Below are 27,300 nucleotides of genomic sequence, written 5' to 3' on the forward strand. Positions count from 1 at the left end.
ACTGGTGACCTCTGCCTCGCAATTAACCTTAAGACTATCTATAAAGATAAATTACCTGTCTTCTCAAACGTAGTCGCCGTTGCCCGTGACTACGATGAAGACAGGTCGCTAATCTGTTTTCTCTCCTGTGGACGGCCACAGGCTCCTCTCTGTCCTCCGTTGAGTGACAGGCAGAGGAGAGTTCTAGTGGGCGTGTCGGTTACAGAGTTGGCTGTGCGCTGCGAGATGCAACACATCTCTGATTTTCAGCACAGCGGGAGTTTAACAGGCAATCGTAATGGGCCACGTTTCACTCAGTATTTCACACTTGTTTTATTGTCTGACAAAAATATGTGAATGAAAACAACATTAGGAATTGTGTTGTATTACTATGTGCACAGATAGTTGGAGAGAAGAAATTAGAGCGATTAACGACTTTTCATGTCGACTTAATCTCGTTAATTTGGTAACTGGTAGAGTCAGTGTTGCAAACTCCTTGTTCTGGCTCCATAACTGTTAAGCAACATGGAATTTGTACGCCTTCACTCATAGTTTTGAGCCATGCTTTTATTGTGGACGATGTGTGCGCCGGAAGTGAGGTATTCGGTGAGTGCCGGAAATTGTCGCTGTTCTTTTGGCGGTCTGTTGTTTACGTTGCTGCTAATAAAGATGGGGCAGTTCTACCCGTTCCAAAACAAAGCCTGGAATTGAATTTCCTTAACAGGTTATGGGCCCAGGCCACCGCCAACGACTGAGAGAAGTTTGCCGAAGTAAGATACGGAGCTTCTTCAAAGAATAAGAGTAAATGGTAAAGTTATAAAGAGCAGTTCCGCGAAGCATTACGCGAGCACCAGAGCTAATAGTTAGCAAAAAGACTATCGACGAGAAACTCGTACGAAGATGGCTAACAGAGGAGCGACAGGAGTTATATCGCAGCAACTCATTTTTGATGGAACAGAAGAAAAGTATGACCTTTGGGAGACAAGGTTCCTTGGTCACTTGCACATATTAAATTTAAAAGAGGCTATTTTACGTAAACCGCCCGCTGAGGCTAGTGAGGAGCAGCTAGCTCAAGATAGCAAGAAGAATGCTGACTGCTATGCTGAACTAATAAGACTGATAGACGATAAAAGCCTCTCGTTAATTAGGCACGATGCTGCCGATGATGGAAGGAAAGCCCTGGAGATATTGAAAAAGGGAAAAGCAAGCCAAGATTAATAAGTCTGTACACATCGTTGACCAAGCTACGGATGACAGACGGCAAAAGTGTTACAGACTATATCATAAGAGCAGAAAATCTTATTACATCCTTGAGAGATGCAGGTGAAACCATGAGCGATGGATTAACTGTGGCCATGGTTCTTGGCGGACTACCAGACTTTTTCAAGCCACTTGCTGTCCATGTGACTCAAAACGAAGATGAAGTCACATTCACAGACTTTAAAAAGAGACTGAGAATCTACGAAGAAGCTGAGAAAATGAAAACAGTTGAACCAGTGGACAATGTGATGAAAACTCACATGAAATACAGCAAACAACATCTGAGAAAACACTTAAATAACAAATGCCATGAAGATGTCAGCATGACATGCTACAGATGTGGAATTAAAGGACACATAGCAAGACAGTGTACTCGAAAAGTGTGGTGCAGTCACTGTAGAAGCAACACACATAAAGAATCCCTGTGCAAGAAAAAGGGGGAACAAGATGATGCCAGAAAAGTTGTAGAGGAAAAGCAGGAAGGCAGTGATGATGATCACCTCTTCAAGATGAGACATGCAAAAAATGAGAGTCCAGCAGGCAACGTGAAAAAGAAAGGCATCATGGTAGATGGAGGAGCAACATCCCACATTGTGAATGACATCAACAAGTTTAAGAGTTTTGACGAAACATTTCACCCAGAGACCCACTCAGTCGAGTTAGCAGATGGGACCAAGTGCAGTGGCATAGCCAAGCGCAGAGGTACAGCAGTTATTTATCTCCTGGACAGCACCGGGCGACAGCACAGAGCACAACTTCGTCAAGCGCTGTACATGCCATCATATCCTCAAGACATCTTCTCGGTGGCGAGAGCAACGAATGGAGGAGCAACAGTCATCTTCAAGAAAGACAACAGTCACATGATCACAAAGGATGATAACAGGTTTGACATTTATGAAAGTGGCAATCTGTATTATTTAACGACTGTTGAGCAAAATGTGGATGAGTGTAAAGTGTGCCATGACATCCAGACTTGGCATGAGATTATGGGACATTGCAATTATGAGGATGTGCAGAAGTTGCAAGGTGTTGTAAAAGGTATGAGGATAAAGGGGAGTGTGGTCATGCGGGCTAAAATATGTGAAGTGTGTACACAAGGCAAGTTCACACAGAGTAGAAATAGAGAACCAGATAGAAAGGCTCTAAAACCCTTACAGCTGGTCCACACTGATCTAGCAGGTCCAATGAGAACCCCAAGCACAGAGGGACACAGGTACACTCAATCTTTCACAGATGACTATTCAGGTACAATGTTTGTATACTTCCTGAAAGCCAAAAGTGATGCAGTTAATGCCACAGAAAAATTCTTGGCAGACATAGCACCTTATGGTGAGGTGAAGTGCATTCGTTCAGACAACGGCACTGAGTTCACAACAAGAGAGTTCCAAGAGCTGTTAACTAAGAATAGGATAAGGCATGAAAAATCTGCACCCTATTCACCCCACCAAAATGGCACAGCAGAGAGAGGATGGCGAACCCTCTACGAAATGGGCAGGTGTTTACTGTTAGAGCGTAAATTACCAGATAAACTATGGAGCTATGCTGTACAGACAGCTGCTTATGTGAGAAACAGATGCTACAGTAGACGAACAGGAAAAACTCCATATGAGATGTTTACAGGAGTGAAACCAGATGTTTCCAAGTTGCAGAAATTTGGATCGATCTGTTTTGCCTACAAACAAGAGAAAGGGAAATTAGATCCCAGATGTGAACAAGGCATTTTCATTGGCTATGACAAAAACAGTCCAGCTTATCTGGTATATTATCCAGACAGAGAGAAAGTCCAAAAGCACAGGTTAGTGAAATTCGCAACCAAAACTGCTCATGAAAAAGAGACACAAACTTCTGAATCACACATTGAGTACTGTGAGAGAGAGTTACAGCCAATAAGCCATGACAACGGAGAAAAAGTTGATGAAAAGAAGGAAAATGCAACAAATCACAGTAATGAAAGTGGTATTTCTGAGATTGTTCCAAAACAGACTGAAGTGCCTCAGCCAGCGGACGAAGCTGAGAGAATGAGGCCACAGAGAGCAAGGAAGAAACCAACTTATCTCCAGGACTTTGAAACAGAAGAAAAAATGGACAGACTACAAACATGTATAGACTTCTGTTACAGAGCTGTATGTGACATTCCTCAGACCTACAAAGATGCCATTGCTTCAACCAACTCAAGGAAGTGGATAAAAGCAATGAATGAGGAGATGCAATCACTGGAGGAAAATGAGACCTTCAGTCTCACCCAACTTCCACCAGGCAAACAAGCAGTGGGGGGTAAGTGGGTGTATGCCCTAAAGAGAGACACTGATGGATCAGACAAATACAAGGCAAGATACGTAGCAAAAGGCTACAGTCAAAAACCAGGAACCGACTATGATGAGACATTCTCACCTACTGCTGACATGACCAGTGTGAGGGTGATCATGCAGAAGGCAGCGCAGGAGAATCTTATTCTGCATCAGATGGACGTCAAGACAGCATATTTACACGCACCTATCGACTGTGAACTTTACATTGAACAACCAGAAGGTTATGAGACGAGGTCGGAGACAGGTACAAAGCTAGTGTATAAGTTGCATAAGTCTCTCTATGGTCTCAAGCAGTCTGGCAGAAACTGGAATGTTATGTTGCATGCATGTTTGATTGAAGATGGTTTCATACAGAATCCAGCTGATCACTGTGTGTACACAAAGGAAAAACATGATGAAAAAGTAATCCTCATTATATGGGTTGATGATCTGATCATAGCTGCTAGCAATGAAAGTGTATTGACAAATGTCAGAGCAATGTTAACTGAAAGGTTCAAAATGAAAGATCTAGGAAGACTTAAACATTTTCTGGGAATAGACTTTAAGCAAACAGACGGTGAAGTTGTTATGTCTCAGAAGACATATGTGAACAAATTATTGAAAAGATTTGAAATGCAGGATTGTAGGTCCAGAGAGACCCCATGTGAACCAAAACGTGACTACACAGACAATGCTGAAAAAATGACAAATCCAAGAAGGTATAGAGAGGCAGTGGGAAGTTTAATATATTTGTCCACATGTACTAGACCAGACATAAGTTTTGTGGTCAGTAAACTCTCACAGCATTTTGAAAATCCAAGTGAAGAACACTGGAGCACTGTAAAACATGTGTTCAGGTACCTTAAAGGTACAGCAGAACAGAGTTTATACTTCAAAAGAAATGACACAAGTAAACTAGGTTTGAAAGTGTACAGCGATGCAGACTGGGCATCAGCGAGAGCTGACAGGCGCAGCATCTCAGGTTATTGTGTTAGCTTAAGTGAAGAAAGCGCTCTGATTTCATGGAAGTCAAGAAAACAACCAACAGTAGCACTTTCTACCTGTGAAGCAGAATACATTGCCTTAGCATCAGCTATACAGGAATGTATGTATTTGGAACAGCTACTGAAAGGAATGGACAAATACCAGTATGCACAAACAAAAGTGTATGAAGACAATCAAGGGACTATTGCACTTGCCAAAAATCCTGTAAACAGGCAGAGGTCTAAACACATAGACATCAAGTATCACTTCATAAGGGAAGTTGTAAACAGTGGAAAAGTGCATCTGGAATATTGTCCTACTGAGCAAATGATTGCTGATGTGATGACAAAACCGGCCACTAAGGTGAAACTGAAAAGGTTTGTGAAAGACATGTTTGGCACATAAAACTGTATGACAATGTTGTGTTCCCAGGTAACCCAATGAGTTGTAGGCGAGTGGGGGTGTTAAGCAACATGGAATTTGTACGCCTTCACTCATAGTTTTGAGCCATGCTTTTATTGTGGACGATGTGTGCGCCGGAAGTGAGGTATTCGGTGAGTGCCGGAAATTGTCGCTGTTCTTTTGGCGGTCTGTTGTTTACGTTGCTGCTAATAAAGATGGGGCAGTTCTACCCGTTCCAAAACGAAGCCTGGAATTGAATTTCCTTAACAATAACAGCCACTATTTTTTTTTTTGTGTGTGTTAAATTTGTTCATAGAGACTATTTGTTTTGTTGTGATGGTTTGGCACTGCCCGTTTTATTTTGGTGGGACACCGGAAGTGATGCTGCCGACCACTTCCTATCTAACGGCAATAGACAACATTCAACGGCTAAGATTCTCTTGTACCTGCCACCCTGGGTTTTAAGCCAGAACAGCCTGTAAGTTGCTGAAATGATATATTTTGCAAATGTAAGCATAGTACTAACTGCTACGATTTGTTTAAGATGTTTCATGCCAGTAATTTATTCTAAATGTGTTTTATGAGACGTTAGCATAGACGCTAGTTAGCCGTTCGCTAGCGCTAGCCTGTTAGCCCGTTAGCCTGTTTTAGATGTGCTTTGCTGTGTATAGTAGTAGTGATTCATTCTTTACATATCAGCTTATACACAATATTTTGTTTCTTGTTTACAGTTTTACCATTCATTCACTCATTCATCAAAAATTCATGCCATGCATTCTGCAAATAAATAGGCGACAAAGGTTATCTCCCTGCCTAGCTTAGTGCGATTGCAGGACACTCCTCAGTAAGGAAAGTAGCTGTCGGCTGTCCTAAAAGTCGCTAGAAGTCGCTAAATGACGTCATCGCCTAATTTGCATAATTTTCCGTTTACATGTAGTTGTAATCAACGTTGTAGGAGAGAGGAATAACATTGTGGGAGAGACAAAAAGTGAATATAAAACACCCAAAATATGTTTTTATACTAGAGGCTAAATGCAGTGATTTATTTTAGTATGACAGTGCGTAAACATTTTCATTTACATCATTTACATCTCTGTAAACCAGGACGGGAGCTGCAACGACTGTGCGCATGCGCGATTCATCTGCCGTCTGGCCGCGGAGCGATGTGGGTCTCCTCTAATCAGACAGTGCTGCGGGGTTACTAGACTGACCGGCTGTGTTTTGGGACGGGGAGGAGCTCACAGCAGCACCTGCTGCTCGTTGAGGACAGTAACTGCAGAATGATCCGAGCTTTCATGTCAGAGTCTCCAAAACACCAGAAAAAGTCGCTAGATTTGTCACTAGTCGCTTTTGACAAAAAACGTCGCCAGGAGGCTTTGGAAAGTCGCTAGATTTAGCGAGAAAGTCGCCAAGGTAGCAACACTGGGTAGAGTTGCAGACACGGGGCTGTGAATTTAGCGTGCACACGCTAATAAGCAAACATATCCAATTACTACAGAGTAAACCATCAACATGTCGGTCTGCAAACACTACACAGAATATCAGAGGGCAAAGATTCTCAATAAATGAGGTTATAAACGTTGGAACTAGGGGAGACCGGGACCAGATGAACCCGAGGGTGAATTGTCCTGGCTACTGTTTACATGTCATTGTGCACATTTTTTTCCTCACTGAACCAAACTTTAACCTCTTAAACCCTGATCAGCAAATGAAGCTACATCTGGGAATATTCTAGATATGGCATATTTAGAGCTATCTTTTGGAACACTAGGGGGCATATTTTGGCATATTTTTGGGTAAATTTTTTTATAATCTGATCACATTTTTGAACATTTCAGGTATGTATTGGCATACCAAGAGCACATTTTGGTATTTTTCAGGTTCATTTTGGAATTTCCTGGGCATGTTAAGACACATTTTGTTATATTAAGGGCACATTTTGTCTTAGTTCTGTCACTTTCTGGGCACATTTTGTACAGTTGGAGCACATTGTGGCATTTTTGTCCATATTTTTGCATTAAATTCTCCAGTAGGCCAGCAGAGCCATATTAGGCTCCATATGGGCTTAAGAGGTTGAGGAAAAATACATTATCGTAATGTAATTTACACACATATACACATTTTTTGGCCAAAGAAGCATTCCATGCAGTCCAAATGGAATTAAAAAAACATAAATAGGGAAATAGTGCATAATTTGATTCAAACTGGTTTAATACTAAAGTGGTGGCGGCAGCAGCGGCAGGGGGTGGGCAGGGTGGCATCTTAGAACACCTTCAGTTTTAAAGTTGCTGCTTCATCCCTGACCACTGGCATTTCTTATTTCCACTGTTGTTAGCATAAATGAATGTGATTTAACATGGCTAAATTAGCATTACAGCTATCAATCAGTTAATTTGACTTTATTTTGTAACTTTTAAACAAATCAAATGCAATTCAACGGGCTTGACAGGTTGATTAAACAACAAAAATGGGCAGTAATAGACAGTTTCAAATGTGTGTTGTCCTCTTATTACTGGAGTGAGTGACAATGTCAGAAATACAGTCCAAATTCAAAAGTGAGTGGATGGAAGACCCCTAGTTCAGGGACTGGCTCGGAGAGGTGTCAGGAGATGTACAAAGGGCATACTGCAAGTTTTGCACAAAGTCGTTTGATGTTGGCAACATGATTTGTCAGCTCTAAAGAGTCATGCGCGACTCTATACAAATATTGTTAAATGAACTGCACAAGAGAAAGTAAGAGAGAAGAGAAAATTGAGTTGGGAATTACCCAATTCAACACTGTAACTCAAGTTTGTCATGCTAGTGAAGTACTACACTATAATCTGTGTGTGTACTTGCATTATTTTATGATACATTTGTCATAATTATTTTTCAGAGATAAATTATAGCCATAGTCTGCACATCAAATATCTGAGTAATAATTATAGAAACAATCTGGGTAAATGCAAGTTACAATTGTAGTAAAAAACACTTCAAAAGAAAGAGGGGAACGGGAATGTATTAGTGTATGATGTGATAACGTGTCTGTACCGGCTGAAAATGTCCTGGAAATGTCCTGGAAAATAATTTCAAGAAGCACTGGGAACCCTGATTTACCCTGTTTAACACCATACTCCATTAAATAAGTTGAGAGTCGGCACTCACTCGATGGGAGTCGGCTCTTCAGAATCATTACAAAGCATCGGCTTTTAGAGCCGTATCTTTTCACATTACACATCACTAGAGGACAGACTGTGGCTCAGCGTACAGCTGCGAGGCAACTTTCTCAACTATGAACATAATCAAAACTAAATGTCGTTCCAGACTCACCAATGAGCTCCTCTAAATATGTTTGAGAATGGTCCTGACACCATTCAGGCCACCATTCAAAATACTGGCAGGGCAAGCAACAGCTCAGTTCTCCCATTAAGCAGCAGGGGATGTAAGGAGAGTGATATGAGACAGAAAAAAAATGTGAAAGTGTTCAATTGTTTACATTTTTAAGATTTGGCTATTGTTACAGATGTATATATGTTGTTTCAGGTTGTTCAGTCATTATTTTTTAAAGTTCTACAGTTTATTTTAAGATATACAGCTATATCAAAAGTTATTAATAAAAGTTGTCAAAATGTTTTTGAATCATACTGAATTTATTTGATTGTATGGTCAGTTATTGATTACAGGAAGACTCAAATAAAACTACTAAGTTACATCAACATATATCACACTAATTCAAGTTAGACATTATGATGTTCTGGACCTTTGCTTTAATACATTTATCTGACTGGACCTCTTTAATTTCTCATCATCTTTAAGTTCTTAAGAACTTGACATGGCTTTGGTTTGCAAGGCTGGAAGGGGAAAATCAGAGTATACCCGCTAGAATAAACTAGACTACACCACTGGGTCCCCCCATATGACCCGGGTTCTGCTCAAGGTTTCTACCTGTTAAAAGAGAGTTTTTTCATGCCACTGTTATCTCTGGGCTTGCTCTGGGGGCTTCAGGGCATTTGGGTTCTGTAAAGCGTCTTGAGACAATCTGAATTGTAATTGGAACTATATTAATAAAATTGAACTGAATTGAAATGCAGCTCAACTGGATTCAGGTCAGGTGACTGACTTGGCCACTGCAGAACATTCCACTTCTTTACCTTAAAAAACTCTTTGGTTGCTTTCACAGTATACTTCAGGTCATTGTCCATCTGCACCATGAAGCACCATCCAATGAGTTCTGAACCATTTGGATGAATATAAACAGATAATATGGCCCAAAACACTTCAGAATTCATCCTGCTGCTTTTGTCAGCAGTCATATCATCAATAAATATAAAAGAACCAGTCACTCTGGTCACTCTTGATCTGGCCAACTGTTGTGAATCTGTTGGTTTTTCTTGACCAGGGAAAGGATTCTTCTGTTATCCACCACATTTATTTCCCATGTCCTTTGGTGTTGCTGAGCCCACCAATGTGGTCTTTTTTTCTTTTTAAGAATGTACCAATCTCTTTGTGTGTGCGTATATGTATACATATGCTTGTATGTGTGTGTACATATATATACATATATATGCTTTCATTATTATTTTATTATTCTTATTTTTATTCTTTTGGGCTGGGGGGAGGGATGGGTGTATGTATTCACTGTTACTTGCTTGTTTTCCCTTGATTGCTTTCTTTGTAACCACAAAACTGATAAATAAAATATGGAAAAAAAGAGGAATGTACCAAACAGTTGATATGGCCACACCTAATGTTTTTGCTATCTCTCTGATAGGTTCGTTTTGATTTTTCAGCCAAATGATGGCTTGCTTCACTGATAATGGCAGCTCTTTGGACTTCATACTGAGAGTTGACCTCACCAGATTATAAATGTAAATACCACACTTGAAATGAACTCTAGACCTTTTATCTGCTCCTTGTAAATGAAATAATGAGGGAATAACACCTGGCATGGAACAGCTGAGCAGCCAGTTGTCCAATTACTTTTGGTCCCTTAAATAGGTGGATGGCACATATAAAATGTGTTGTAATTCTTACACCGTTCACTTGATTTGGATGTAAATACCCTCAAATTAAAACTGAAAGTCTGCACTTAAAGCACACCTTGATTAATTTCAATTCTATTATGGTGGTGTACAGAGTCAAAATCATTTCTCGTGCAATATTTAAGATAAGATAAAAAGCTTTATTGTCACAAACCTGGTACAATGATCCGGATCTCTTTGGCCTGTCGGAGGAGACGGTCTAGGCATGGAAGTGGGGAGCCGATGATCCACTGAGCCGTCTTGATTACCCGCTACGGTTGTTTCTTTTTAGATGCAGTGCAGCTAGTGTACCACACCGTACAGCCACAGGTGAGGACACTCTATTGTGCAGTGTTAGAAGTTTTTCAGCAGAGATGGAGGGAGTTTGTTCTTTCTCAGTGTTCTCAGAAAGGAGAAATGCCGCTGCTGGGCCTTTTTGATGATGTGGGTGGTGTTCACAGTCCAGCTCAGGTCCTCCAAAATGTGCAGGCCAAGAAACTTAAAGCTAGTGACCCGTTCCACTTCCTTCCCATTGCTGCTCAGGCCTGAGTGACTTCCGGAAGTCCTCAACTTCTGGAAGTCAATAATGACTTCTTTTGTTTTCTTGGTATTGAGGTTGAAGTGGTTGTCACTGCACCAGGCTGCCACAATGTTTGGACCTCCTCCCTGTATGGTGTCTCATAACCATTGTTGATGAGCCCCACAACGGTTGCATCATCCGCAAATTTGATGAGGGTGTTGGAGCCATGAGTAGCGACACAGTCATAAGTGTACAGTGTGTACAAGACTGGACTCAGTACACAGCCCTGAGGAACACCAGTATTGAGGACGATGGTGCAGGATGTGGAAGTGCCCATTCTGACATGCTGGGGTCTGTTAGTCAGGAAGTCCTTGATCCACAGACAGAGGCAAGTTCCAAGTTGGAGTGTCTGCAGTTTGTTGATGGGTCTGCTGGGGCTGATGGAGTTAAATGCCAAACTGGAGTCAACATAGAGCATCCTAGTATATGTGTTGGGGTTTTCAATGTGGCTGAGAGCGGTGTGGAGGGCGATGGAGATGGCATCGTCAGTGGATCTGTTGGATCTGTAAGCGAATTGATGTTGATCAAAGCCAGGTGCTGAAAATTGTGTCAATGTCCAAATATCTATGGACCTGGCTGTAAATAGTATTGGTCCTAACACAGAACCCAGTGTTCGTGTTGGGTCCTAACACAGAAGTTCAACACTAACTCTGGTGTTAGTGGAAGAGTAATCATTAACATGAACAAACTGGAATCTATCTGTGAATATGTGACTCTGTCAGCCTGCTGCTGTGCTGAAAAGGAACCTGGGGTTGTTCTTGTTTTCCTCTATGAGAGATGAATAATAACCAGCTCTTGTCCTAAGAATCGCTTTTTCATATGTGATAAAACTGTCTTTCCAGGCTAGATGAAATTTTTATGAATTAGTGGAATGCCACTGCTTTCTGTCATTCTCATCGTCCACGTGGATATTAAAGTCATAGTGACTTTTTCTGAACTGAGCACTGAATCAGCTAAGAACTCTGAGAATTCAAATAAAAACTCAAAGTAAGGGGCAGCTGGGCGATATAACTAACAGACCTGGTTGTTTTCCAATTCAAGACATCAAAACTATGAAATAATCTTAACTGATCTAATAAACAACTATTCTAACTGAGCCTTCTGCAGTGAGCAATATTTTGGGTAAAAATCATTTTTAAAAAGGGCAGAGGCCTTTTAGATGCTTAGAGGAATTGGTTTACATTGGGTTTGATTGACTGATTTCAGATGTGATAATAACTGACCAATGTACTTAGATTTTAGAGGCTATTTTGTTACACATGTCTTTTGCTTAACAATGTGTCACATTCTGCACCCATTTTCTAACACTCAGTAAATGTTTAACCCAGCAGGAGTCAACGTCTCACCTGCTGATGGAGTCTTTTATTGTCTGCGTGTGCTGTGAACCTTGTCTGCCTAGTCTCAGTCTGAGCAGATGCAGACACACACTCTGGACTCCATGAGGTCCTCCACGGGTAAACTTTTCTATTTCTGCTTCTTAAACACATGCCTTTTTATGAACTGACTTAATAAATGTGAACGGCCTTAAAGCTTTGTAGTGTAATTCGCCTGCAAAGAAATTTTAATGGCTGTAGTTACCCATGGTGAAGTGGTAAGCTAGTATTAACTTTGTGTTGCATTTGAAGGTAAAGTCTTTGTGCTTGCTTGTTGTTTGTGGTGGTTTGTTGAAAGTCACTGGTCTGTTGTATCCATCAGTGCTATGTTTGATGAGTACTGTAGATTTATTAAAACAAAGTGACTTTACTTGTTTTGTTACTTTCTATCATAGCGTTGGTTGAAGGTTACTAGGTAAATGTTCACACAGGTGCTGTTGGTTCTGGCAGCCAATTTTCTATCAACAACAGTAATACATGCATGATGATATAACGAAGAAGTGAGGCTGAGGTGCTGACGTTAGCACAATAATGACTACACAGAAAGTATACCAAAGTCAGGAGACTTTGAAATCAGAACAAGTTTCTTTCCTTTTTTGAGGGGGTTTTTCTCTGTGTGTGCAAGGTCAGGAGCAAATGTCATGGCTCTATGCAAACCCAGCCAATTACTTCCCTTTATCCTTGTATCGAGCACAGTCAGATTAGTAGTCTGGACAGTCAGTCTTGCATGCAAACCAGCTGCTGGCCAATTCATTGTTTAATAACTAGCATTTCTACAGATATAGCTTTCACCAGCTCATTTCCTTTTTTTGTGCATTACTACACAGAAAGTATACCATTTGACACAGCGGCAGTCGCCAGTTATTGTATTTCCTGCATTTTTTTTCTAAATCAATACATGTTTTGCAATACCTAACAGGTGTAACATATAAGCAAATTTTAAAACATATTCTTCAGAAAATGTTGTTCAGTTTTGTTGCAATTTATAATGCGGAGAGAAAACATAAAGAAGAGGGCAAGTAGGAAAGGAAAGGGTAGCGTCTAGATGCAGAAAACCGAGTTGTTTGGTAGCAGCTGCTCCATCTTCCTTTAGACTACAGGACCTTGTCATAATGTTATTGTCACAACATGGACCATGGACAGGTGAAATGAATAACATCCATCATCTTGTTATAGTGCAATGTTCTGCTGAGAAACCTTGAGTCCTGTCTTGTATCAACGACTCAGGCTGATGGTGGTGGTGAAATGGTGTGGGGGCTATTTTCTTTTCACACTTTGGGCCTGTTAATACCAACTGAGCATCGTTTAAAAGCCACAGCCTACCTGAGTATTGTTGCTAACCATGTCCATCCCTTTATGACCACAATGCACCCATCTTCTGATGGCTACTTCCAGCAGGATAATGCACCAAAGCTCAGATCATCTCAAACTGGTTTCTTGAACATGACAATGAGTTCACTGTACCATAACGACCTCCACAGGCACCAGATCTCAATCCAATGGAGCACCTTTGGGATGTGGTGGAAGAGGAGATTCACATCATGAATGTGTAGCCAACAAATCTGGAGCAACTGCATGATTCTATCATGTCAATATGGACCAAAATCTCTGAGGAATGTGTCCAATACCTTGTAAAGTGGCCAGTGAGTGTCTATACAAATTAGAGAGAAAGAAATATATCCATGAAACACAGTATCAAACATTATAGCGATTCTTGATACTACCTTGTTGGCTCATATAGTACTCCAGAAACAACGCTGTGTTAATGTGTCATTTGTAATGTGCTGCAGTCCTGGATAAAAGTGCAATTTCCTCAGGTTTATGTTGAAAGATAAGTCTGGTACACCTTCTATGCCTGTTTTATAGTTTCATGAATTTCTTTTTATAACTTGTTTTGCATTTTGCTCTATGTATATTGCATCTAACTGCCTTAGAGGAACAGACAATATTTAAAAACTAACTGTGAATTAGAGAGTGTAAGAAGGTCCTCATCTCTTCTTATCTCCTTGCGTGTAATCTGAATTACTATTCAGCTCCTTTGTGACATGTAGCAGATGAGCTTCAGTGTCCTGAAATCACAAAAGACTGCAGGATTAAACTGTTCAGTTGTGCAATATAATTCAAGCTGAACTTCTGACAATCTGCTGGTTTTCTCTTAGAAGATCTGTGTTAACAAAAAGCCAGATGATCTGTTCTCACAGATCCAGTGCATGAGTGATCCACAAGTTACAATATGCAACATATACTGTAAATTGAGATTACATGTTTCAGGACAATCTTGTAAACTAGAATAAAGACAACATTTCAAACTCAAAAATGCCTCCACAGGGACAATACTTACGAAGAGCCAGAACAAGCTTAAAACTATAAGTGTTGATTTTTACAGTGGGACTGAAGCGATTGAGATGCTACAGAAAGGTTTCATTTGGTCATTTTAGTATGAATATGTAGCCAACTGCTGAAGGTGCAGTCTAAAATTTTGTGGTGTGGTCCATTGTTTGCATGTTTGTTAGGGTGATTATAGTGGTGAGCGCATGAGTTACTTGAATTCTAACTGATCTACTTTTAGTGTGATAGGCTGCTTGGACTGAACCGTGTGACAAGAGGTGCTCCAGAAACAAAAGCCATTCTGCCTATGTGTGAGAAGGGATGATGTAACTTCTATATTTTGTGTTGCTCACTGATAAATCACACACTGTGCACAAAGGTGTGGGACATTGGATGACAGTGCAAGGATGCAGCTGTCTGTGGCTGCAGGAAGGTACAAGTATCTGACTCAATCACTGTCTCTTCCCCAGGCTGCCAGGATGCAGGGGAATTTCCACGGTGAGTTTAGTTTTAGACACAGCAGTAGTAGTAGTAATACCTCATGATAAAGATAAGTTAGTGCTATTTAAAAACTATATGTATATGCCTGTGGTATGTTGTGGTAAGTTTTGTTCAAATAAATGAAAATGTCTTTTGTGCCAGAAATCTGTGATTTCTGCCTCCACCTCAATGCAGTGGGGTGACTGTCATGCTTTAGTGCTGCTCACAAGACGTGCAAAAAGTTACATCAAAGATTTTATTTAAGGACAATGTCTCAGATTCCTTGGATAATGACAGAGGTCAGACTAAATCGAGAATAGTAGCAGTTTGTTTTATTTTCATTGTCAGAACTCCGTATCTGGGAGGTCAGTTCGCCAAAACATGCTCAGTGACATTATTTAATGTTCAGTATTGAAAAATTATATTTCCACATCTAGCTAGGGAGCGATTATGTCAGGATACTCATGGACATGTGAACCTGTTGCATATTCATCAGCTACAATCCTGTGAAACACAGTTAAAGTATCAGAACATATAGTAACTTGAATGTATAGCACAGAAGGACTTGTAATTAATCCAATGTAAATGCATAGTTATATAAACTATATGATCAGCTGTGAGAAAGTGTAAGTGAAAGTGTATCTGAGAACTATAGGTAGACACTTAATTGTATGTGAATTTACCCTGCAGTGTCTCATAGTCATGACTTAGATTTTTTTCCTTGCTTCAGTTTCACCTTCAATCCAAAGGAAGGAATTGATAATCCAGCACTGGTTATCACTGATGATCCTGGTGAGGTTTGATACACATGCCTTAAAACACAACCTTTTAAATCCCCTCACCTAAAAACCTTTCATAAAATCGATTTCCTAGCAGCCACCTCTTTAATCTTTACTTATCCATGTACGCAGAGCCCAGTCCTGGCTTAATGCCCACACTGTGCCAGCTTAAGCGTCTGGAGGGACAGAGCTTTGGCTTCTACCTGCGAACAGACCAGAACAGTCAGGTGTTTGAGATCAGAGATGTGGAGCAATGGAGTCCTGCAGAGCACAGTGGCCTCAGGGATGGAGACCGAGTGCTGGAGGTGAATGAGGAATATGTGGACACCATGGACTTCTACAGGGTCTGTATCAATCAGTCTACTTATTTGCTGTCCTGAGTAACATACCATCTCCTGGACCCATTTCTAAGGAATATTGCATTACATATTAATGATGCCCATAGTGACAGTTGTATTGTTGTTGGTGACTTCCTGACCTTTTATCAGATTTCCCCATTTACCCAAAATAAGCAGAAACTTTCAGAGCAGCTAGTTCTTTCTCACAGTGTATGCTCTTTAGAGTGAAATTCACAACAACAAAAAAGATCTGTCCAGTTCCTGCTTTCTTTATCTTTCGATCCATCTGACATATCCCATATCTCTGGGCCGCAGTTCCTGGGACATAGTATAGTGGTGGAGGAGGTAACAGATACAAAGAGGGAACGCCATGAAGCCATTTATAGATGAGGAGGAGGATTTTGCAGGAAATGCAGAACTAGACCAAGAGCCACTTAAGAGTGGTGGAGATGTGCTGCCAGGGTGGTAAAAGGGACGTCCAAACATATAACCTGGGACTTGGATGGGACTAGAGGGGCTGAGGATGTCAAACTGTGAGATACCAACAGATAACAGTCTTGGCGCTAGGAGAAGCTAAAGGGTTCTGAGCTAGATTTTAAGGAGGAGTTTATAATGTTCATCAGAAAGGGACATATAGGGTAGGTAGGCATGCCAAGGCTGTGGAAGAGCAGGTGGAAGCCTTGGTTATGGTGACCAGTTTGGCAACCTGAGCAGGAGAGAAAACACTGAGGCAGGTGTGTAATTGGGAAAGAAATGCCCTGTGGCTGGCTTGTGTAGGGAGAGGGAGGGCAGTAGTGCTAAAACCTTTAAGTACCAGTTCGGTGGTGGCTTTCAAGGCATAATATTTGGTTGATGATGGAGAACAACATCCTCAGCTATTTTGCTGGTTGCGGATGAGACTTAAGTAGGATTGACCATTTGGGGGGGCTTTTTCATAGATCTGGTTGAGGTGGACAGTGGATCGAGATCATTTGTAAAGCCTCTGACCAGTGGTCTGAATGTGGAGGAATTAGAGGGTGAGCCATGGGGCAGGACAGGAGAGGACTGTCTGAGCTTTGGGTTGCATATAAGGTTGCGTTGTAGTGGGCAATCAGGCCATCCAGTGTGGCATACGAGGAAAACTGGGGCCAAGTGGGTTGTTAGACAGGGCTGATTCCCCCTACTTTGGATTTGTTGTGTCTCTCTGTTAAAATTTTTGACCTTAGTATGTCAAGTACTTTCAGATGACGTGTTGTGAATTAGTGCTGTGTACAGTAAGTAAAACTGAATTGAAGTGGACTTTTTTGATGTTCTTAGGCATTATGGTACATTTTGTGTGTTGCCTGGGCAGGGAGACTAGATAGATAGATAGATAGATAGATAGATAGATAGATAGATAGATAGATAGATAGATAGATAGATAGATACATAGATACATAGATACATAGATAGATGATAGATAGATAGATAGATAGATAGATAGATAGATAGATAGATAGATGTTACTGCACTTCCTTTGTGCCTGCCATAAGTACTACAACCACTAGAGGACTGTAGTTTTTGTAGTTTTGTGGTATTTACTGAAATGACTGATGCTGTCTCACAGGATGACTAGAGGTTACAATATGGCACCCCATATTGTACAACACAGCACACCATTTATAACCTAAGCTCATGTGTAAGGCCCATCTCTAGATGAGCAATTAACTATAAGTAAATACACAGACAACTACATTACATAATCAACAGTACAAACACAAATTCCTGAAAATGCAACAACAAAATACAGACAGAATACACAACACATAAACTCCAATGCACCATAAAGGAAGAGTCAGCAGATCATTCATGACAACATGACTCAACCGTCTTTAAAACTGTTTCAGCTTAAAATGTCCTCAGTCAGGATCCAATTTGAGTTCTTCAGCTACGAATTCTGCATGTTGACCCCATGAACAGAAAAAGTTGCTCATCCAAGTGCAGATTTACACAAGGGCACCTCATGAATCTTGCTCGTGGTACCAAATCCTGACAGTAAACACAAGCTCATTGAGCACCTGTGGAGCTTTATTATTCACATATTCATGATAAATTTAGGATTAGCAAATTTAATTAAATGATCAAAACTCAGAATTAAATTAATTATAGTTTTTACCTATCAAATTTCTTAAGAACATGGAAATTGTGTGATCTTACTGTTTTCTTGTCCAAAATTTTGCATTGTTCAAATATATCATTGTTCAATATGTAATAAGAAGAATCCTGGTTCCTGCAGACCAAGAGGTTACACAATAACTTAAATGTGAAACATCACACTCATCAAGCAGCTCTTACTTTTTTTTTTTTTTTAAAACATTTTTCATTTTCTCAGCTTCATGGGTAAATTTATTTTATGTTGTTAAAAAGAATAAATGTTTGACAATCAGTAGCTGTAAGTATTACAGTCTGCGATACTAACATTCTTCAGTAATGTAGTTCTATCATGTAATTATCATTAAGGAGCATATAACTCTGGCTTATAATTCAGATGTGAGAATTCAGGATAGCTGTAATGTAAATCTTCAGCAGTTTAACCCACATCAGTACACGTGGGCCCCATGCGGACTCCAGGGGTGTATAACTTGTCATATCTTTTTATTTGCAAGTTGGATTTTTCAGTCCAACTTGCGTGATGGCAACTAGGTAGTTGTCACCCACCTAGTTGCCATCACATAAACCAACACTTATTTGATTCCAACCAGGTTTGTGGTATATATATAGAAAAATCATTCCAGGTCCATGCGGACCCCAGCCGGACTGTGCATCCATCCATTATTTGTACACCTCTTTATCCTAATTACAGTCGCGGGGAGGCTGGAGTCTATCCCAGCTGACTCGGGGTGAAGGCAGGGGACACCTGGACAGATCACCAGTCTATCACAGGACTACATATAGAGACAAACAATCGCACACACCTACGGGCAATTTAGAATAATCAAATAACCTCATCATATTTTTGGACTGTGGGAAGAAGCCAGAGAACCTGGAGAAAACCCACTCATGCACAGGGAGAACATGCAAACTGCATACAGAAAGATCCTGTGAAGGTCGGGACATGAACCGGGGATCTTCTAGCTGCAAGGTGAAAGTGCTAACCACTACACCACTGTGCAGGCCCCAGCCGGACTGTGCATCTTTTATTTATGTATGTTTGTGTTCCGTTGCCCTTGTGATGACTGCTTCAGTTGCATTGTTTTTAATTTCTGTTCAGGAGTTTCTTAGACTAATATTGTAAGCAATACATGTAAGTAATCATTAATAGTAATCATCTGAACGATGGCAATCAAAGTTTATTTCTATTTCCTTTATTTCCTTTACAACAGCCCAAAGGGTGACTAAAGTGTTTCACTGTAAAAAACAAGAGAATAACTTAAAAACAACACAGTAACTTAAAACAGGACGAACAATCACATTCGCACTCACACCTGGACACCAGTGGCAAAGAGGGCAGTTTTAATCAAAAGGATCATATATGTGCTATTCTACTACAAACGATTAATGTCTCCTTACTTTGTACCATCAGAGGTATAATGGGACATGTTAATTCTATTTCCTGCACATGATTCAGCACCTAAAATCACAAAAGTGTGAAAATAGTGAAAATGTTGTGTTACTCTCATTTCATTTACTCTTGAATAAAAGCATCATAAGTCACCCAAGTTTCATTGTTTCTTTCATATTTGTATCTACAGATGACATGTTTTAAGAAAATATATACTGAGAGGATATGGACTGGTACAGAAATCTGAAAAAGATGAAATACTGCTGGGGTCCAGCTGGACCCCAAGTGTACAGATTAATAGGTTTTGCCATGTGTACTGATGAGGGTTAAATACCTCACAGATCAGTGATGAAGTGTTTTGTATTTGCTCTCCTTTTGTGCTCTAAGCATTGATTGATGTTTGGATTTCTTGGTCTCAGGACGTGAATATGATTTGGTTGGAGAAGTTCATGCTAACCAGTGGGGATTGACCGGTCAGCACACTGTAGGCAAACTAATGTGAATATGATGTCTAAGTTAAAATTCTTACATTTAAATTTTATGTAATGTAGTACATGATATGCATTTAGAGCCTAAACTATTAGGACAATCACTAATAGTCTATATTAGATTTTAATAGGGTCCCCTACCATAAAGAAAAACTACAATAATTGAAATGTGTCTCTCTCTGTCTCTTTTATTACCTGACAGGTTGTGAGGAAGATCCAGTTGTCTGGACTACATCTGTTTCTCCTGGTGCTGAGGAGAGAGGCGTATGAAAGGGTACCGTATTGGGATGAATAACCTTTTCCATCACTACCTTCCATTTAAGCATGGTGTCTTGTTGAATTAGTGGGTGAAACCAGTGATCCCAATGATGGATCAGGACTATTCAGTTTCACTAGTCAACTAACATACATAATTTGAGGCACTGTGCCTGGAATACCTCATTATTACAATACAACCATGACTTACAACAGTGAAAAGTGACAGGTAGTGTGCAGCTCTTCTTGTGGTAGCTATTGTAGATACTGAGTCAGTGTTGATTATTGCTATGCCTCTGGTGTTCTGCTGTCTTTCATGTGTGATTTCCTGTTGGCATGTAGTATTCTTACTCACATATGCTACTGCTGCCCACTGGCGTATTACTGTTGTTTACCATAATTAAACAGATTGTCGCTTCAATTCTACTTAGAGATAGCTCTCTGTGTCACTTTGAAGATGTACGTCTTTCATTTCAAAACTCTAGTCAGCCGAGTCACTGGTGCACACCAGAAATTCTGTTCCAAAAATGGTGCATCACTTACATCCTAGTGGTTCATACCACACATACCAATGGCGCATATATATATATATATATATATATATATATATATATATATATATATATATATATATATAAATAAAAAATAACAGTTTATTTTATTTGATTGAGTAACAATATGCTGAATACAAAGCAAAATCCCGATGACACTATGATATAGGCCACTTCTTACTTTAAAAATGTTTCAGTAAATGCCCACTGGCCTTTAACTGGCCTTGGTAGTTAAGTTTTGTCCAGCAAGTTACACTCACTATGCGAAATGTACATGCCTAATATGTAGCTACAGGTACCATTAGGTAGGGATTCAGCACATCAGTGACAGTTCTGTACAGTGAGTAAAAAGTGAGTTTATGTTTTACTCAGAAATTTACAGATTTGACCCACTCATGTAAATTTTCAGACAGCAAAATAAGCTATGTAATGTTTAATGTACTCAGTAGTATGGTTGAGCGTGAACATGGTGAGTTGCTTGTGTGTTGTGCATTTGTGAACAGAAAACTACAGAAGATGCCAGACTCTTAACATTAATTCACATATTTATAAAAAACAATGACCAATTGTGTGCGTACTCTCAATTCAGATTAGCTGTTTGCTGCTCTCTGTGCCTTTTAATTGCCCCTCAGGGGTAAATAAAGTGTTTAAAAAAATTTACTTTAGCACCCTCCCTGTGCTGTCATCAACACCCACAATGAGGTATCTAACTGTTAATTTACCATATTTCTTGCTGATGAAAGCACCACATGTGTGTGGCACAGCACATGCATCTATCTGTATCTATATATACATATCATCATGTTTCCTTGTGCCAAATGGCAGCCCGAGCAGCAGTGATTGAGAATGGACACTGAAAGGGTCACGCTTGACTTTTTAATCCAACATCAGTTTTATTAGATTAGATAGATAGATAGATAGATAGATAGATAGATAGATAGATAGATAGATAGATAGATTAAACCTTTATTGATCCCACAGCGGGGAAATTTACAATGTAACAGCAGCAGCAAATAGAACAGAATAAAAAGGAGAGCAGCACACAATGCACACAGTGCATGGATATAAATATTTTCTCCTTCTGGAAGAAAAAATAAAAATACAGTATTTACAGCAACATTCTTATGAAATTGCACAGCATCGTTATGTACATTTTTATTGCACAGTTTGTAGGTGGGTGAACTGAACTACTGGGAGCAGGCTGGATTGTAAAGTCTGACTGCAGCAGGAAGGAAGGACCTGTGGTATCTCTCCTTTAGACACTGCGGGTGAAGCAGTCTGTCACTGAAAGAGCTGCCCAGTAATGTTACTGTTTCCTGCAGGGGGTGGGAGGTGTCCTCCATGATAGACAACAGCTTTGTCAACAGCCTATTAGTGTTATTAGTAGTATTTGACAAAGGTTTGAGACAACATAATTTCACTGGACCGTAATGAGCCCAGTGATGTCTGCATGAAGAACTGGAAACAGCAGGGTGAATGGATCATGGTTGCACCGAGGTTACTATTACTCCAAGAACTGCTGTTAGTTAAATATGACTAAAGTGAGTTGTTCTCTATGGTGCTGTTCTTCAAATTAATTCTTCCATGAGCTGAATTTTGCTGATGCTTCTCTTCTCCAGGCAGTGTCTATGGGAGTGGACCTACAAATGCTAGTCAAAGCCTCCAAAGGGGACCACTGGTCAAGGCCCAGAATGTGTCACATCTGCAGACACCCAGACAGCGGGCTGGGAATGACCATTATGTCAGGGAATGGTACCTTTCACTGTTGTCATTATTTGACACAGAATAACACAACATAATTTGACACAAAATTAACACAAATATGTTTTTATAGTTTCTCTGACAACAATAAACACCAACACTCCATGACCCCTAACAATTTCACAAGAAGGCCAACCAGTACGAATGTCAGCAGATGTTGTGCTGATCCACTGGCCAGTAATGATTCACTTTCTTCTTATTATTCCTTATTCATCCCTTCTCTATGGACAGACCCTGAAAAAAAAAATCCCTGATGCCAAGATGCATTTTAAAGTTGAAACTTTGTTCAAGCTAACTTTTTCCCACTGCTTACAGACTCTGATATGCTAAGCTAACCATATCTTCTTTCCAGACGAGTCTGTGAATTCAGAGGGGATCCAGTGTGTGTATGTACTGTTAGTGTTTTCACTCTGTGGGAGGGGTTGGGTTGAGAGGGAAAGTGACGTAGTAGTTATCGAAGCTGTGCTAGGAGGATGGGTGTAATATACAATGTAGAGCTGGTCAGTTGTGTACTATGTTGCAAAGATGATGGCAATGAGTTACTATTCTTGTTTTTCACTGTTGAGCTATTTAAGAATCTTGTGTTGTAAGGTAGAGTCCCAATACAGAGATACAGTCTCCCTAGTACATCTCATAAGTAGGTAGTTGAATCATATATTGAAAACTGAGAATGACGTCCTCTGTAAACTTCAGCAGATCTAGTTCAAAGTACAACAATTTTATACCATGCTGTACTGATAACATGGTTTATGATTACGATAACAATATGGTTGTGTCATCAGGTCAGAGGGGCCAGTACAGGGTGAGCACAGTGGCTGATGGTCCAGCAGAAAAAGCTGGTGTCTGCACTGGAGATAAGTTGATCTGGATCAATGGAGCCATGGTGTCAATGCTCACACGTGCCACTCTCAACAAAACTGTATGAATTCACTTTTCCCAGTCAGATTTGACTTGTGTGCTTTCTTTGAATGTATGTGTGACTGCAGTGGGTTTGGTTCTCAGATGAAGAAGAGCTCAGTGACAGTACTGGTCATTGACAGTGACAGTGAGTTCTGCTATGCCAGGAGGAAGATGCCCATCTTACCTGTGATGGCAGAAAACTGTAGCCTGCCCAATACTGCCAAGACCATGCATCTGGTGAAAGGATGCCATGGATATGGCTTCCTGCTGAGGCAAGAGAAGGTTACAGGCACACGACGGATAGGTGAGGCACACAGTGATGACCACACACACACACACACATGCACGCACGCACACACACAGTCACCTGATGGGAAGTAACATTTACTCAAGTACCATACATAGGAACAAATCTGAGGTATTTGTACTTAAGTGTCTCTGTTTCATGCTACTTTATATTTCTACTCCATTACATTTATTTCACAGCTTATGTAACGCTGAACATTTAAGATGAACATGTCACACAATGTAACGTGTATAAGAAGCTTTTAAACTACAACACAGTTACAAAGTACACCAGTGCTTCCCAGCCTTTGGACCTTTCCAAAAAGCAGTCAGTCTCACATTTCAGATCTCTAGGAGTTGTTACCATCTCCACAAAAATTAAATTTTTCAACCTAAGGTTCTCCACATGGTTTCAGATAAATGTTAAAATAATCTAATATTTCAACAAAAATCAAAGGTTACAGAAAAAGTCCACAAACAAATTTGTATATCAGAATTTTGCTTCTTTCCTCTCCCATTAATCATTCCATAAGCCCTCAGATTTGTCTGTAGTCTCTGTATACAAAACTAGATCCACCTGCAGAAGCTACAAAAGTAATATGCTGGTGACACGCAAATACTTAACTATGAATAATCTCTTGATGTCATGTATGTCATTCAGAGTGACCAAACTAGGACTTTTACTTTAATACTTTGTCTACATTTTCTTGTAAAAATTTCTTAATAAATTGGTGCGTTTATTTGAGCAAAGGATCTGAGTACCTCCTCCACCATTGCTCACCTGGTGAGATGGTTTCATATCATTTTAACCTGATGCTATCTCCATAAATGTGCATATTATGTAACTCCAATATGGAAATCAGGACTCGTGCAAAACAACAGTTTTTTGGAAAAGCAGTGCAGCCTCCTGCAACTTTCCATATAAAAACAATTTTTACATGAATCACAGGTTTCCTGGTTTAGAATGACCCTTGGGTGAGTGACTGTGCATGACAGTATGAGTGAGCATCTGTTGAGGCAACAGTCAAGGCAACAAGTCTGTCACCTTATTTGACAGAGATCTTTGCGTTTTCCTGTTATTTATTTATGTTTTTTCATTTCATAAACAAAATATCTGCAATGCTTGAGGGAATGAAACACCTATTGACAAAACTGTAATCGATGTTAATGCTGTAACAGTTTGTACTGATAAATTCGCAAGTTGAGGCCAAAATAATCAGATGATTTTAGTGAACTTAACTTCTTTCCTGTCCAACCTGCTGTAATGCAGTTCATGTGCTGAGGGAGGTGGATGTGGGGAGTCCAGCTGAGGAAGCAGGGATGGAGGACGGAGACCTGCTACTAGCTGTAAATGGGGAACTTGTTGAGTCCATGGAGCATGAAGACATTGTCAAAAAGATTAGAGAGAGTGGTGATAATGTCATCCTCACTACTATATCTATGCCAGGAAGAGACTTTTACAGAGAGGTAAGTACAGTCATACCAGCATAACACAGTAACACTGAATCAGGACTTTAACTCATTTCTTTTCTCCTGCAGTTAGGCATTCCTCCTTTGTTGTTTCATGAAGCATATTCTCTCCGCTGCACTGACAACCAGAGGGAAACTCCCCTGAGAAAAACCACAGTGTGCCAGGATAGAGAGGAGGCAGAGCACTCAGGAACTTTATCCACACAGGTACGATCCTACTGTTTATAAAGCCCCAATGTGGGCCCATGTCTCATCCCAACTGTAGATTTGCAAGTAGAATTGTAGGTTTGAACAAAAACAGAAATATGCACACGTTCTTTTTGACTGACTAATAAAACAGGTTCTGTGTCGTAAATGTAAGTGGCTGTAGACATGCTCCTGAATTTGCTGTTCCACAAATCTCCACTGAGCTTCCTCATCTGCACCATATCGGCTGCTTCTGAGTATGAGGTGTCACGTCCACCAAAAACCTACGCGATTCTATAATAGATAAGCTAAGCTAAGCTAAGCTAAGTTAAGCTAAGATAAGAATCAGGTCAGGAATACAGTGTTTTTTATTTAATGCAGAGTTTACATGACAGATTTCAGAGAAAAAATAAAAGAGGAAAATTATAGTTGATTCCACAAATGAATCAAAATTTCAGAAATACTCTGTTGACACTTAGTAGACTGCTGCATATTCCACAAAACATTGTTAAAAATGTCATGTCAACATGTGTCAGCAATGTCTTATCAGATTTAGAATGTCATTCTCAGTATATTGAAGGAATCCAGTGACTCTGTTGTGGGCGGCATTTTGCTGGCATGGTTTGGGTCCACTTTTCCCCTTAGAGGGAAGACTGCAAAACACTACAAAATTGTTCTGAGTGATCTCCAATATCTGCTCCCTTCAAGGACAGAAATTTCCTTTTTCACACATTTTGTCTCTTCAAGGATGACAGTGCCACCAATCCATGACACAAAGGGTGAATGAATGATTTGATGAGTATGAAAATGAGATCTCAACCCAACTAAACATCTGTTGTGGATTTTATTCCATGACGTTAGACAATGCTCTAAACCACCATCAAAGCCCTTTTTGATGGATTCTTGCAAAATATATTTTGCAAGAATGGTGTTCACCACACCAGGAGAGTTCCAAGAACTTGGAGAATCAATGCATTAGAGCAATGAAGCTCTTCTGGTGGCACATGGTGATTCAGCACCTTACTAAGACACTTGGTTGGACAACTGTTTTTTTTTCTTTCTTTAATTAGTCACCTGTGTTTTTAACTGTGCAAAAGTAAGCACATACATGTGAAAGTGAGTCTATAACATGCATGAGTCAAACTAATGTAACAGTTAAAGTAGGTATAACTGGAAGTGTCACTGACTGGCATGGGGCCTCATTCAAGGATGACTGAACTACCATTTGTTGTGTATTTCAGCTGTCACAGAGAATACATGATGCTTTCTTGTAATGGAAATGAACGGAACACAGATGACCAAAGCCATGAACAGACATGGGAGGATGAAGCCCTCAGGTGTAAAGACAGTAATGATTTTGCAGCAGACAGATGAGGCTGAAGCTTCAGGTTATTTGTCTCATAAGAATATTTTCTTTAGTAAGTCACCAGAAACATCACTGTGTAACTGTCTTCCCCTTCCAGGCATGGTTTGGTCCTGAATAGTCCTTCACATCTATAATGAGATCACATGGGCTGCTTATTTAACATTGTGATTGCAAACAACACCTTTTGCTTAGTTTACTATTTTTCCCCCATTTTTCGCATTAACAGTGACTGTTTTGTGTGGAAATTATTGGTTGTGTAATCCTTGTATAGTGTATGATTTAGGCTGAGGAGGGTCTTTCAAAGATTAAACTGCATATATAGAAGCCTAACATCCACATTCACATGCTTTTTGAAACACTGATTTTCATGGAACATACACTGTCTGGCTGTATTCATTCACATTAAATATTTGTGACAATGATATATGCAAGTGTATGTGTGTAAATGTACTATTAACAGTGTTTCCTGCATTTATGAGTAAAGCAAAAAGGTAGTTCTGCTTTCCACTTTTCCAATTTCTGAAGTATAACAACAAAAAAGAAATGCTGTTGATGCACTAACCCTTACAGTGACCTCAGATTCAGATTCTGACACAGACCTGACACAGACAATGCATGTCTCTCTTTAATGTTCTATTGTAGCCCTTTTAAAAATAAATATTAAGTGTAGATAAACACATTACCTCCGAGTTGTGTCTTCACTTACCTCTGAGATTACATATAGCAC

General features: G+C 40.0%; 1 protein-coding gene across 2 annotated transcripts; it reads left to right on the forward strand.

Moving 5' to 3' along the window:
- Positions 1-11,828: 11,828 nt before the first annotated feature.
- Positions 11,829-27,252, forward strand: LOC111565874 (Na(+)/H(+) exchange regulatory cofactor NHE-RF3-like). Of its 2 annotated transcripts, XM_055012293.1 has the most exons (12): positions 11,908-11,947; positions 13,348-13,509; positions 14,665-14,692; positions 15,405-15,466; positions 15,586-15,797; positions 20,002-20,073; positions 22,225-22,357; positions 23,149-23,285; positions 23,369-23,570; positions 24,822-25,018; positions 25,091-25,228; positions 26,449-27,252. In XM_055012293.1, exons 2-12 carry the CDS (start codon positions 13,482-13,484, stop codon positions 26,479-26,481), a joined length of 1,242 nt encoding a protein of 413 aa, XP_054868268.1. In that variant the 5' UTR covers positions 11,908-11,947; positions 13,348-13,481; the 3' UTR covers positions 26,482-27,252. The 2 variants fall into 2 exon arrangements, with proteins under 2 accessions (XP_035802272.1, XP_054868268.1); XM_035946379.2 differs by lacking the exon at positions 13,348-13,509 and having other exon boundaries at positions 11,829-11,947.
- The last annotated feature ends 48 nt before the right edge of the window (positions 27,253-27,300 follow it).

Source organism: Amphiprion ocellaris, chromosome 7 (assembly GCF_022539595.1).
Source record: "Amphiprion ocellaris isolate individual 3 ecotype Okinawa chromosome 7, ASM2253959v1, whole genome shotgun sequence".
Lineage (NCBI taxonomy): Eukaryota > Metazoa > Chordata > Actinopteri > Pomacentridae > Amphiprion > Amphiprion ocellaris.